General features: G+C 38.1%; 1 protein-coding gene across 14 annotated transcripts in view; it reads left to right on the top strand.

Annotated features, from left to right (window-relative positions):
- CLASP2 (cytoplasmic linker associated protein 2) overlaps positions 1–14,610 on the top strand; it is a 142,163-nt gene that overhangs the window by 56,767 nt on the left and 70,786 nt on the right. For all 14 annotated transcript variants that reach the window (XM_021386640.1, XM_021386636.1, XM_021386639.1 and 11 more), the window contains one exon: positions 12,322–12,401. In XM_021386640.1, coding sequence (XP_021242315.1) covers positions 12,322–12,401 — 80 coding nt within the window. The remainder of the gene's footprint in view (positions 1–12,321; positions 12,402–14,610) is intronic.

Here is a 14,610-nt window from a genome sequence, read left to right as displayed (position 1 = left end):
CGAGAAGACTGGCCTTTTTTCCCAAAATGTTAGTTTAGATCAGTAGTCTATAAAATTGGTTAAGTGTAGGAATGCCAAGTGACATTGGGAAGAAAAGCTTGCAGATTAACCTACATCAGGGTGAAAGTTTGCAGTAACTTCCAGTTGTATGCTTCTGAGAACCTCTGTAGGGCTGGAACACTATTCTTAATGTTGTAATTTAAAACAGTAAGCTGAACTTTGTACTTTTTAGAGTTGTCTCCACTGGGAAGATCATGCATCAAGTATTTTTATCTGGGGTTTGTTGGCTTTCCTTTATGTGATGTATTGGCCTAGTAGCACTAACGTATGTTGCTTACTGTTTTGCACTAATAATATTGTTAGACTCTTTGAAACAAACTTAGTTTAGGTTGAATCATCCAACAACAAACCAGCAAAGCTGATTTTATTAGTTTAAAATAAGAATTATTCTGAGTGCTGTTTTAGATCTTTTGGAGGAAAAGTGTTGATGATGCCAAGTGGAACCCAAAGGACTGTATGAGGTTTGATGTTGGTATTACTTGAAATAACCTTCAGTTTTAGGGTGATCTTAATTAAGAACCTCCAAATGTTTGATGGCTCAAAAACCATTAAAAAGACTTTATTTTAGGTAGGAGAAAACGGGAAAACCAGGTGAACAGTTTTCTCAAAAAAAAAGAAGGTTATAGCAACTATAATAGCACAGTACACATTCTTCTTAACTAAAGGAACACATTCTTCAGTGTAGGAGGTTATTCACACCTTCAGTAAATTTAAGTTTAGGTTGTATATTTGTCTGTAGTGAGTTTTATTAGCATTATAATGCTCTTTTTTCCGCCTTCTCACTAACAGCAGTGCAACCCTTTGAAAAGCATTACAGTGGTACTGATTTACTCCTTTGGAATCTATTTTTTAGCAGAAAAAGATTTCTGTACTTAGAGACGTTATGTTAGTCTGAGGCAGTTTAAATGAAAAGTCTCTGCCTAAAACAGATGTACTGAAAAATGGATGCTTGCCTTCTGAAACCTTAGCCAGGTTAAGTTAGCCTCATTAAAGCTACATTGTGTAGTTAAGAAGCATGTTTGTTAAAAGGACTTCAATAATTGTGGAACTGTAAATACAAATTGTTAGTAAATGGACTTGAAACAAGATAAACGCCTTGCTTGCTGTACTGATTATCTTCAGACTGATGAAGACAGTTCTGTGTTTACTTGACACACAAGAAAGGCTTCATAGAAATCAGTACTCAAATTATTTTAAACTTTTGAGTTCAATAGAAAATAAGCTCAGGACTACCAGCTCCCTTAATGCTTTGTGATAGTCTTTCCTCTATTACTTGTTTAATTTTCATGAAGTGGCTTCCAGGGTGGTTTATTTGTCATGTAAATTCAACGAGGTTTTTCTTCATAGTTGTGTCTTGACCCTTTGTGAGACACAAAACTGAGATCTTGGCATTCAGAGCGTCTGAATCTGTCACTCTGTGACAGTTGCCTTCTTGGCTCACAGGTTGCTGAGAGTTTCAAGGATTTTTTTTCTGAAATCAGACTTCTGGTCATTTGACCATCCTTTACAATCAACAGTCTGTATTGGACGCTGAACCAGAAGTTGTTACAGAATGCTTGTTGGCTTCCTCGTTCCCCCAGTGAAAGTACATTACCTTCCTTCCTGACACAGCCTTGTCCGTGAAATTGCCGGTTTACAATGATGCAGTCTTGAACTGCATCAACCTAACCCAGAATTCAGGGAAGTAGGAGGAACTCCAGCTTTCCAGCTTCTCCTACAATTGTTCTGTTGCTGTTTAGTCCCCAGTGTAAGGACTTCAGGAGAAGGTTTCCTCTCATATGATCAGTGGTATGTTCTCCTTGGCCATAATAAATTCTTGGGGGTTCCTTTTCTTGCCTATAGTATTCTTTTGTTTGCAGCTAATCTCATCAGGTGAATTAGCAAACCAGCCCCAGAGATCAAAATGAACTGCATGTATTCTCACTTCACATGCACATAAATACACATATACATACATTCATAGAGCATATGTATCTATCTATATATTCATAACTACTGTTTATTAGTCTCCCTAATAAAATAAGATGAAGTGGATAAGATGAGAGTGACAGTGAGCAGTAATTCAGAAGTCTATAGATAAGAGCTTACAACACTTTGTAACCTTATTTTAACATCCTTACCCTGGGATATAGTCCCAAGCGTCCTACTAGCTGTCATAGTAGTACCGGGCAATGGTGAGAATAGGGAAGAAAAGCCAGCTCTTGTTTATTTTGCTAACACAGAATACTGTTTTTTAAAGCATTGAGAAGGGGAAGGCAGTTTCTTTGTTTTCATATGGCTGAATCCAGAAGGAAAAAGAGGAAGGAGAGAGGAGGGCTGACTGAAGTCAGCTGACCCTGTCACTTTGAGTCCTTAGGGACTGTGGCTGTGTTACAGAGTAAGTGAAAACAGACATGCAAAACAATCCTACATTGCTGCTGTTGAAGAGAAGCTGCTTTGCAGAGTAGAAAGTATGACTGCACTTTGTAGGGCTGGAGAGGAGAAAAAGTGTCTTAAGTTTCATTTCTTTGGACAACTGTATGTGCTTTAAAATAGAGTAAAACATAAGCAGAGAAATAAAATAGACTAAAAATGAAAAAAGGAATAGAATCATAGAATGGCCCTTCAGTATTTTATATTAAAAATATAAAGCAGCCATATGTTAAAATCAAACCAATTGACCTTCTGTCTTGCGCTAGTGAACTTCTAGAATGAAAAGATAAAAATGCATTGTCATTTCTTAAAATCTAATTTCAGAGTTTGCAATGACAAACGTTAGTTCTACTTGTTCTTAATAGAGTATCAGTTTAAATTGTGTCAGAAAAGAACGTGCAGTTGAATGGAAGCAGTAACAGTAGTGAAAATACCTTTTTTTCTGAAAACATTACATCACAACAAAACCCCCGAACAATTATAATGCCACAACCTAGTCTGTTTTTAAAAAACAAGTTACAGAGGATACAAATGAGTTGTTTGTGTTCCTGGTTGTTCTCAGTAATAATGCCTGTAATGTACAATAATTGGTGAGATTTTCCTCTATTGAGGTGTGAGACTAGGAACAAATGAAAGTAAAATGTAAATTCTAGGTTATTAGAAAGCTGTACTAAAGCTGAAAATAAGTCTGATTTGCATAAAATTAGCATAACATTTTAAGCCCACCTGTTGAAGTTTGGCAAGCGAGCCAGGGTCACAAATGGTCTTCTAAGTACTTGTGAAAATGAACTGCCAGTTAGGGAAAAGACATATATGAGTGACTGAAAGATTGCAGTGTGAGCATGAGCATTGTGCTTGCTTTGAAAGATGGCTGTGTGAGCTGATAATTCAGCAGAAACAAGCATTAATCAACTGTGAGATGAGCTGAGAGGAAGCCAGGTATCTACACGTCTGCTGCTCGTGGAACTGCTTTTTCCCCCCTCGCAGTGCATGGCCTTACCTAACTTACGCCACCCAAACCTTGAGCTAACTACGTGATTGGTGTCGTTCTTCTGCAGTCATGTTTTCTGCACGCTTCACAGATGCTTGTTAGTTGGTCTGCATAGCATGCCTGTGAAAATAAGAAGTAATATTATTAATCTTTTATACTTGTGAAACTGTGCTGCATTGAAAATTGGGTATCAAGGCTAGAGCTGTTGAAAGTGTGCATTCAGTACTGGGAAAAAGCTTCAAATACTGCTAAGTCTCTCAGAGAATAGAATGGTTTTTTAGCCCATGTGCTCAATACACAATTGGAACCTTCACGATCAAGAACAGCTCCAAAATTTAGGCAAATAATGCTAAATCTTCAGTTTCTTCAATTCAAACTTCAGTTGAAGTAAGAATTAGTTTCTGCTTCCTCCTAGTACATGAGTCCTGGAACAGGGAATGCGTGTGCACTTCTCTCTGTGCTTGCTCTTGCACGTGTCACACCTCAGCGGCTGAGATGGGAGGTTCTAGTGGTTATGCACTTCCTGCCACCTTCTTTGTTGTAAGTGTAGCTCACTCCTTGTTTCTTCTCATCCCTCCTGCTCCTCTTCTTTCTTGGAGTGAATAATCGCATGGGGAGTTCTGCTTAGCATCGCAGTCCTGAGGGACAGCGTGCTCCGTTATTGCACGGAAACTTCTGTTCATGCTCAATGGCTTTGGCTTGTGGGAGGAATGTTTTAATGAAGTGAGTGCACCAGAGGTGGAGTCTTTGGGGAAGTTCTCTTACCTTGTCTGTCAAGTTTCTAATGGAGGGGAAAAAAACAACAAAAAAAAGTAAGGAATAAGATTTATTTGAATACATTTGAAAGTGTTTTGCCATTTTGTTCAGTTTGTGCAGCTGTTACAGCTCGAATGACTTTCTGGCTGCCTCAGGGACAAGGACTTTTGGCATTGGAGGAGTTGATGTGGACGGGTTGGCTCAAACAGTTGTCAGTCACTGGGGCTGAATTGGCCCCAATTCATCTGTCGGTTTCCTTCAGCTGGGCTTTCTCATGGAGGCTTTTTTATTCCGCAAAGTCACTGTGCTGTCTTCTAAGCTGATTTAAAACGGTGTGAAGATACTGTAAGTCAAGTTTCTGTTAAAAGCGGTTTATTTGGGGTTAGTATTGTATCTGAAGATTAAAAAGTGTGTTTTGTTTCTGAAATGGATTACCGAAAAATCTGGTTGGATCACTGGGACAGCTGAAGAGTTTTACTGATCCTGGTTGTCTGTCGGGTGTCTTTGTCAAAGGCACTTCAGGCTGTAATGATTTTAGTGTAATTTAACTGACTTAAGGGACTGGTATATGTTTCTTCTACTGTTTCTCTCCCTCATTTTTTCCCCTCTGTGCAGAAGTAACTGCCATCAGACAGACATGCTGAGCATCCCAGTATGGTAATCTCCCAATATTTTTCCAGTGTTAATTATCAAATCCCGTTTCATGGAGTGCTCTGTTTTATGGATGAGGTCTGTCAAGTAGGCAGGGCGTGTGCTCCTAAAAGCTCTGAATGTATAGACAAGTTCCATAGTATCAGGGTTTTTGAGGATGGGGAGTTATTTGTTTCTCTCCAGATGCAGTTGGTTTTTATCTCAAAAAACATACACAAGGCAGCTGGAATTTAGCCGACTGATTCGTCATCCAAAGGAAGATCGCTGAGACTTTATTTTTGGTATTCTAAGTTTTACTGGCAGAGCTGAGTTAGTTAGCAGTGTGACCTGTTTCTTAATTTGTATACAAAGCCTGTAAGTGATGTGAACAGTTAAACCAGAGTGGTTGTGCTCTGAATGGCAGTTTGTTTTGTGAGTGAAACTTGGGACATGTTATTACATTAACAAAATCTTTTAACAATTACTCTAATTATGTCTATCATAGAGAATATTGCTGGTAGCCATTTACTGGTGTAACTATCTTCAAGTAAATGGGCCTCGTTTACAAAACTGCACCTCATCTAACGTTGATTAGAGTGCTTTTTGTTAGAGCAAGTGCTGTATCTCTTGCTCTCCAGTACTTTTTTAGCTGGCAACTTGAAGATACCTATAATACGAAGTGACTCTTAATCAGCCGATGGAAAAATACTTAGTTCTTTATCCAGGTACTAGAGGCTAAAGAGTAGCTCTTTGCTTGACTTCTGATGAAAGTTTTTTTATTAAAATCCAAACATGGCAATAAGAACTTACAGAACACTGACAGAACTGAGCTAAGACCATCTGTGTTCCTTGTGTCTGTTAATCAGTCAGGGTGTGCATACCGAGTCTATCAAAGTGCTTTACATGACCTAGTAATTTAAAACATGAAGGGATTTTTCAGAGATTGTCAACTTCCAGACATCTGTTTCATGTTTTTGAGAAGCAGAGGTCTGAAAACTGCGTAAGAAAAGATGTTACTGTGCACTGGTATCAGATCATCAAACACAGGTAACTTCTTCCTGCAAAAGGTAGTTTTAAACATGAGCAGTAAGAAAGGCTGACCCAAGGAGAAATATACGCGTTTGTAAAACCCTGCTCAGTAGCTACAGAAGGTTCAGGAGATCTCACTGTTTCAGAGACTAACAAACAGCAGAACATACATTCAAAGAGAGAGTTAAATATGACCTTTATTTATCCACTCACAGGGACTGTGGGGACAAAATTTGGTTATTGAGCACTGTCTCAGCACACTGCAAGTACTGTCCTGAAGAACTCTCCTCACAGACAAGCAGAGTTTTTATCATTTAAAGGGATTCCATGAATTGGTGATAGCAAAAACTGGTTGCTGTAATCTAGAGGAATTATCTTCTATTTTCTGTCATTTGTTTATTCAGTCATATTTATTTATTTATTTGTGTGTTATTTTGTATCAACACTGTTAAACTTCTTTTTCTTCTATGTTAGCACAGTGTTTGTATGGCCCCACAGTGAGGCAGACCAGGGAACTCTCACTGAAACCATTCCTCTTGGCCAGTGTGTTCCTAGCCCAGGCTCTCCTGTTCTGATTTTGTATTCAGTTGTGCTCGTGATAGAGTGAGGGGATGGGTAGGAGGAACCAGTGGGAGTTCCCAGTTAACGCATTGTATGAAAGGCTGAGTAATATTTGAGCTTGTCCTGTACACTTACCCATGCTGAGCTGAAGCTGCTGTCAGTTCCTAATTAACAACTCAGTAATATTTTACAAAATCAGTAGGGCAACAGGTGGATTTTTTAAATTTATTTTTCATTAGGAGTGATCAGCATCTTCAGATTCAGTTTGTGGTGAAGTTATTAAAGTATAGTTATAGCCCTGGGAATTTTTTGATGTTTGGGTTTTCTTTATTTCAGGGGAAAAAAATAAATCCAAATCATCCTACTCCAGGAGTGAGATCTTGTTCTGTGTGCAGTTAGAGAATTTGGAGTGATAGAATGAGTTTGTGTAGCATTGTGCTTTTTGAAGCTTTGTATCAATGCACAGTGAACAATGTTCTGTGGGGAATTATTATGAGAAAAGCATTTAAAAGCAGGATGAAAATTGCTGTGGAGTTTGTGTTACTCCTAAGCTACAAATCTAGTGTTGATTCTTGCAGAAAACCATCAAATTGTTGTTAGATCCATTGCTTCTACTTCCCACTGTGCTGCTGCTGCAGGGTCTGGCAGGGCTGGAGCGGCGCCGGCTTGGGTGGTGGCTTTCTTAGGGTGCTTGAGTGGCGGTAGCCCCATGGGGAGGCTTTTCATGTTTTCAGATGGAAAAGCTCTCACAAATCCTTTCCTTCCCAGTACTTGGAGCTTAAACATTTCTTCATTGATGACAGCACAGTTTCCACCATGACCCTGCCAAATCATCTTCAATTGGTCACTTTCAACCAGTTGCAGAGTTTCTGTGGAAGACCTTCTGTGGAAAGCTGAGGAGATGCTGGCTTTGCTCTCCTCTGAAGAAATGTGAGAGAAACATGTGGTTTGCTCTTCATCTGAAAAAGTTAGTGAATCCTTTTCTTCCTTTATCCCTGCTGCAGCAGCATCCCAAATTGTTCCTTGTTCATCCAGTCCTGGAGGATGAGGAGAAGGGGAGCCTGAGGACTCAACCAGCTTCTCTGGCTCAGAATCAGAAGATACTTCTGATTCAGGTTTTTGATTCAATTTTAATTTTTCTTGTCAAAGTTTTTCAGAAGCGCTCATAGAGGCATTTCTGAGATGAGCCAGTCATTTCCCTGCTAGTCACCAAACAAAATGTAACGGAACTGTTGGGGGGTTCCTCTAGAGGTGCTCAAGCCTCGCTGTCATGCTCATGTGTCATCACAGTATCTGTGATGCGTATCTTTTGAGTTTTTTAATTGGGTAGTATATATATGAAGTCCTAGTCAAAAGACCTAGGGAACTAAAATGAAAAAAAACTTGGAATTGGTCTAGTAAAGATGTGATACTATAAAAAAACCTAGTAGAACACTTGGATTTTTTTGGGGGGGGAGTGGGGGTAATGTTTTTATCCTTTATTAGATAGTTAATTGTGCTTTGATTAGGCAGTTCTTTGTTTCAGAAGAAAAATATCAGTCCACTACCACTCTAATGCTGTATTTCTTCTTCCTTATTGTGTTGTTTGTTATGCTGCTTCTGTCCCATCTTTTAGAGCTCTGTAGGTACTTGTGGAGAGAGAATGAAAATGGTAGGGCAAGGTAGTGATCCCTTGTCATTGCAGTGTGATCATAAGATTCCAAGTGTTACAGTCTACAAGAAAGAGGAAGAAATTTGCAGAGAAATTAATACCTGGTAGTTAAAACTGCTTTTTGGAAAAATAATAATAATAAAAAAATATATATATATTCTTTATTTGCATTCAGCACTTTTTCTGGTATTGAGCTTTTAACAATACTGAGAAGCTCAAAACCTTGTGAGTGGGAAGAAACTTTCTTACAGAAAGAAAAAAAAAGTGTCATAGGGCCTCACTGAATGGTGGGAATTCTTGAATTTAACTTAAGAAGGTGTCACCTCTCTTGGTAGAGTGCAAGAAGGAAGGGGCTCATTTCCTTTGCCTCCATTCCCACACGCATCCAAGCCAAGATGGAAGCACCAAAGTTGGAGGTGCTTAATATGCTGTAATTTTCTTCCGTATCAAGACTGTTATTTTCGATACATTCTCACCAGCTTCCTGATGTGGAACCGAGACCTGCAGGTGTCTCTGAGAGCCTTTCTAACCAGGCTGCTTGAATGATAAGAACTGGTGAAGATTACAATTGATAAGTAAAAAGAGGATGAAATTTGTGTATAAATGTCTCACGTGCATTGTTCATCTCCTTCAGATTCATTTCTGTTCTGTTTTTCAGCCTAGTGGGCTAAATCCAGAAGTGATTTCGATTGCTCTCCTTTAAGAAAAAGCTGTTTGATGAAGCTCTAGATTTTAGTTACCTGCTGTGTGCTTTCACATATTAAATGCAGTGGGCTTACAGACCCTTGGAATTACTTACAGTGTCCTTACCATCAGGAATGCAGCAGTTGAAATTATGTTTGATCAAAAGATCGTGTGTTATGTGGCTGTAAGTTAATAATGTGTGTTATTCAGTGGATGGCGTTAATAGTCAAAGGTATGCTTCTAAAAAAAAAGGTACAGTCATAGCTTGGTCTAAGAAGTTAAGTAACATCAAGCACACAGCTTATCAAACTCTGCATACTCTGCCAGATCTGTCAGCTATGGGTCTGAGGGGAGTATCTCTTAAATAAGAATTTTGTAAAGCTCTGGTGTTGCTTTTGTGGGGAAAAGGGAAGCTTTATAAATGCATGAGAAGTTCTTTGGAGGCATCTTCATTTGTGTGCCTGTTAAATCTTGCCAGCAGGGTAAATCACCTTCTCCTGAGTTGGAAATCAGTGGATCACGTTCTCTGAAATTTTTTTTTTTAATCTCTATAGAAATAGTGACTGAGTTGACCAATATACTTACCAAGCAATCAGGAAAGGAGAAGATGAACAATACTTTCTTCCTCCTGCAATGTAGACAAAGCCCAAAAAACATTTTGAAGATCAGTAATTTAAGAGAAAAATGGGCTGTATAAATTAGCCAGTTGAACCTGTGTCCCTCAGCTGTGTCAGATGGATTTGTAGTAGTAGAACATCCCTCCTTTTTTACTAACATCAGAAATTGTTATCCATTAGATAAATTACGTTCCCTTATTCCTCAGGATGTGTTACATACAAGTTTGAGGTGCTGGAGATCTTACTCATAGCCCCTCAATTTTCTGATCTTTAGAGGTATTTTGAGGCTGGCTAAAGGTAATCATACCTCCTTTCTCTTTTTCTTTCTCTTTTTCTTCTTTTTTTTTAGCAAGGGCAACTTCGTCATTCCCTCTCAACCTCTGTTTTATAGTTTGCAACAGCACTATGAATGTCTCAAATACTTAATTTACCATAATTTTGCAATTTGTTTGTGTCACTTTTTAATGTTTGATATTTGTAAATTTGACAGAAAATTGAGAAGATGAGTGATGGGTGGGAAAATACTTAGAACAGCAAAATAATACTGGTATTTAGGCATTTATGTAACCGAGTAATAATGCAGAACTTGTATAAGCTGTGAACTACGGTATTTTTTATGTATCTCATGTCACAGGATCACTGTAGTCTTAAACAATATTTTAACATGTTGTGAAGAAACATGCGGTATGAGCTTCCTGAGAGTTCACTGTTTTGTGAATGTCACAGTAAGCTTTTTGACCAAAGCAATGTGACAGCCAGAACAGTTCTTCCAAATTTTGAATATTTTTAAAAAAAGAAACAAGTCCTTTGACAACATGAAACCAATGTTTTATTCTTCAAAACCGAGGCAGCCTTCTGGCTGTTCAAATTTTTTTCCCATTTACCTTTCCTGAGTACTGCATTTTGGGTCTGACTATTTCAGTACTGTGAAAATGTGTCCTATGTCAGCATAATTTTGGGAGGGAAAAATAGGGTTATGAATGGAAACATGGCTGTTAGTACCACCTAGTTTAGCGTGGTGATCCTGTGCCAAATTCTTTCTTTTCAAGGTTTCTCTCTGCAAAATTCTGATCTGATCAGGGCATCCTCCCTCAGAGGAGCTGTACAGGTTTGTGTGTCAGAAGGGAAAACAAGTTCTACAGCCATTGTATTTAGTTGCGGGAAAAAGCAGACCTGTGGTGCATGCCGAACTCAAAACGTTCTGCTTATTTACAAACCTGGGTACATATTTGTCAGTTCAGTCTCTTATCTCAAATCAGAAATTTGAGTTGCCTTTCTCAAACTTCAGGGCAGAAGACCTTTCACCTTTTGCAGAAATTCCATCATTTATGGTGATCAAGAATTTCTGCAAAAAAAGATTTCTGTTCAGCTTCTCATTTGGCCTCAAGAGGCTTCAATATTGGCTCGGGGCTAGGAGATCTACACTGTGGCTTAGCTGGCATGTCTTGATAGTTTTTCTGTTCACAAGGTTGCTCGCTTAAAAAGGTAGTTGTTGAACAAAACTTGGAATGGGAGTTCATAGGCAAGCTCATGCTTTTTCAGATTTTGTGTTATTTTACTGTGAGCTGGTTCTTGCTGATGGTCCAACAGCTGCAATTAGAGCTTGCGTGTATCAGACTGCTTCTCCGAGACATGCTGAATATCACTTAGAAAGATGTGTCCTAGGTGTAAACTTGATCTTCCCCTTTTCCTTTTCTCAGCCAGACAGGTCTTCATTCGCTTTATCAAAGGATTTATTCCCTCTCCTCTTAGGAGGGAGAAGAAGTAATTGGTTACAGTTTTTATTTTCCCTTTTGACTGCCATTGATGGTTGTGACAGATGACTTTGGAGATGCACGTGATGGAGAGTTTTATGCACGGCCCCTCTTTACAGTATTTATGAGCTCAGGCTGTCAAAACTTGCTGCTTGCAGTATGATACAGAAATGTTAACGTGTCCAAATTCTGGTAGGTGTCATTTAGAAGTGTTCTTGAACTGAGCAATCTCAAAGGAGTGTGAGAGAAGTTATTCTGCACAGGGGTGTTCACATCTATTAAGTCTGTGATCTGAACAGTAGTTGTAGTGGACACTCACGCTTCGAAGTGTACAATCATAGCAGCGCATGGCCCTGCACAATAAGTAGGAGATCAGGGTTTGTAAACCATTAAACATCTGTGAAGACCGTAGCCACCAAGTGTTTGTGTTGTCAGAAAGTCCTTGTTTTTCATTTTTGTTGACCTCTCAGGCTTAACTTCTTTTAGTGGTGGTTATTATTTGTGCTGTAGTTGGTAAAATACATTTCTGCTCTGGCTGATGCCTGCATTTCAGCTGTGCTTGGTAGGCTGGGCAGGACAATGTAAGAAATGCACCTCACACATTCTGGCTACTGAGGAGGGTTCTGGGGAGCACGAGGTATTACGACTCATGTAGCTTACTATGCGATATTTTTAAAATGAAAAAGAAAACGAAATCATAAAACAAAACCAAAAGAAACCACAGCCTTGGAAGATTGATTCATTCTGACACGTGTTCATGTGAAAATTGATTAATGACACGTAACTCCTGCTCTGTTAAGTAATTTGAAATTGTGTGCTTGGGAGCGTTTGCATTATCAGGATGCAATCCTGATTACCTTTGTAAACAGCTACTAGAGGGGTGTTGTACTAAACATGTTTCTGGTTAAACACGAATAAAAATGATAAAATTAAACCATTAACTTTGTCATTGGAAACTGCTCATAATTGTTCATTCTCAAAGGATGAAAAGTTTGGTTTTTGTTTTTTTTTTTTAACTTTAAGGTGAAATCAGTGTTGCGATTTTACACAGGTTGAATATTCTGGATTTTTGTGAGCTGTATTAATTCTTTGAAAATAGGTTGAAAGATAATTCTTTCATTTTGAAAACCTTGATGTGCATTAGATTCTATTTAACAGTATTTTATGTTTTTGTAGGTTCCTCTAAAGAAGGGGGAGCTGGAGCTGTGGATGAAGATGATTTTATTAAGGCATTTACAGATGTTCCTACTGTACAGGTAAGGTGCTCTGTATGCTGACTTTTGTTTTCAGGAATATGCTATTTACAACACCATCTTAGCCTATCCTTATAATTTTATAGTCTTTCAACTGAGGAGTCATTACTTTTCCCTCTTTATGAACACTTAATTTACAACCTCCATGAAAACTTGTTATTTTTTCCAGTTGTTAATTAGCAAAACCCACCTTTTAAAACTATTTTACTAATTATAATGACATTGTTTCAGCTAGAATCCTTTATTACTTTGCTTAATCTTTTCCAAGGAGCTACTGAAAATAATTGCTTGTTTCAATTTTTAATAAGTAAAAAGATTTCCATAGTCTTAGGGAAACATAGGATTTGAAGTTTCATGGGAGAAGCAACTAATAATAATATGAGCAAATAATTTAGAAAGCGAGAATTATAGTTTCAGACCTGACTGTTTGAATTCTAATGATTCTTGTCTGACATCCACACACTCATCTGTAGCAATACTTTAAAGAAAAAAACTTACAGTGACTTATTTGAATACTAATAAACCATTTGGATGCTAAGTTCTTGAAAGTTAAGATTTCATCTTGTAACAGTTACTTAAGCGGGAGACTCACACATGCTTGGTATTTTCACGAGTTGAGTCACCTAACATCTTGTATTTTCAAAGAGTTACTTTGAATGTGTTTTCTTTGAGCAACTGAGTAGTGGAAGACAACCAAAAACTCAGCCAAAGTTTTAAAACACCGGACAGATTTTGTATGTCTTCCTTCTCTTGTTATATACTTCTGTTTTTATTTCCCAAGATGATAATGTAGTTCATTGTTAGATCTCATTTTATAGTCAGAAATACTGTCTGCTTTAATGAAGAAACACATTATCTCCATGGTTCCTGTCTCATTCAGCAAAACATTGTCTTATGCTGTAAGAGCTTTGTTTCTTCTTTGCCTGTCCGAGCTGTTGAGAATTCTTTGGAGGGCAAAACCATCAGTCTTCTAATATTGTTTGTCCTTGTTATGCTGACCAGAGTAATATTCCACAACACTGAAAACATGCCGCCTACAATTTGATACTTTAATCTTTACAGTCCTTAGCAGAGTTCTCCGATCACTCAAATTGCTTCATAACACTGGATGAACAAAAGTGGAGTACATGTATGTCATCGATGAGCGCGTGTGATTTTTCTCTCTGACTCTGCTGGATGACTTGGGAAGATAGGTCATTGCTTAACTGCAGAAGGTGGAGGAGGAGAAAGACCACCTTGTCCTCACTAATAGCACTTTACTTGAAGTGGAGAGGCAAAGGAGAATGTGTAACTGACTCCAGAATAACCTAATTTGTAATGTATGAGAATGTAAGACCTACTGGTTGGCCAAAAAACAAAAACAAATTTTTATTATCCTTAAGAATAATGACTTCCTGATGTCCAACCTCAGTCTCCTATCTTTCAAAAAAGAAACACCCTGCATTCTGAGACCACATTCATTACTGGGGAAGTGAGAAGTTTTTCTGATAGACCCTCTGAAGAATTTGCAATGTCCCCGTTTATTCTAAAATCAAGATCTGTCAGACAGAATGGAGAGAGGGCATTGTTTCTGTGTTACTGGGCCCGTTCCCATGTCTGTTTTCATTACACTTGTGTGGGTTTTAGTAGAGGTTTCAGTAAAAATAAGGGAGGGAAATTTATTATGGAAATACGGATCCATTCTGAATGAAGTTTATGAGCATCTGGATTAATCAAATAAATTCAGGGTATTTTCTGTGTATGTTTAACTTGCTCCTAAAGACCTTCAGTGGTGATTCTGCTTTTCCAGTAACCTATTCAAATGACTATGCTCATCATTAATCTTTAAGGAATATCGTATTGTTTACTCCTCTCTAGTTTGTAATTCTTATTTGGAAATACTTTCTGTCTAATTAGTTATTTCTTTAATTTGTGTTTGGGCATTTTTGGGTCTTCAGTGTTGCGTTTACCATTACTGCTGTGCATACATGTTACCCTCTAATGGGTAATTGCAGCTCATAAAGAAGATAGGTTACTTTGAGATACTGTGCAATGGCTCTTTTTGCTAATGAGTTCTTTACTTACTGTCCTGTGATAGACTGTGAGGACTGCGCCTCCGTATTTAGATTGCAAACTGAATAGTTTCACAACTCTTTTTTCACTTATGTTTAAGTGGAAGCAAAAAATTCAGTTGGCATCTTAATATCCATTAATAGCTAGATTTTTTTTCCGA

This window comes from Numida meleagris, chromosome 2 (genome assembly GCF_002078875.1).
Source record: "Numida meleagris isolate 19003 breed g44 Domestic line chromosome 2, NumMel1.0, whole genome shotgun sequence".
Classification (NCBI taxonomy): domain Eukaryota; kingdom Metazoa; phylum Chordata; class Aves; order Galliformes; family Numididae; genus Numida; species Numida meleagris.
The sequence above is the reverse complement of the archived record's forward strand: the minus strand, read 5'-3'. Positions and strand labels throughout refer to the sequence as shown.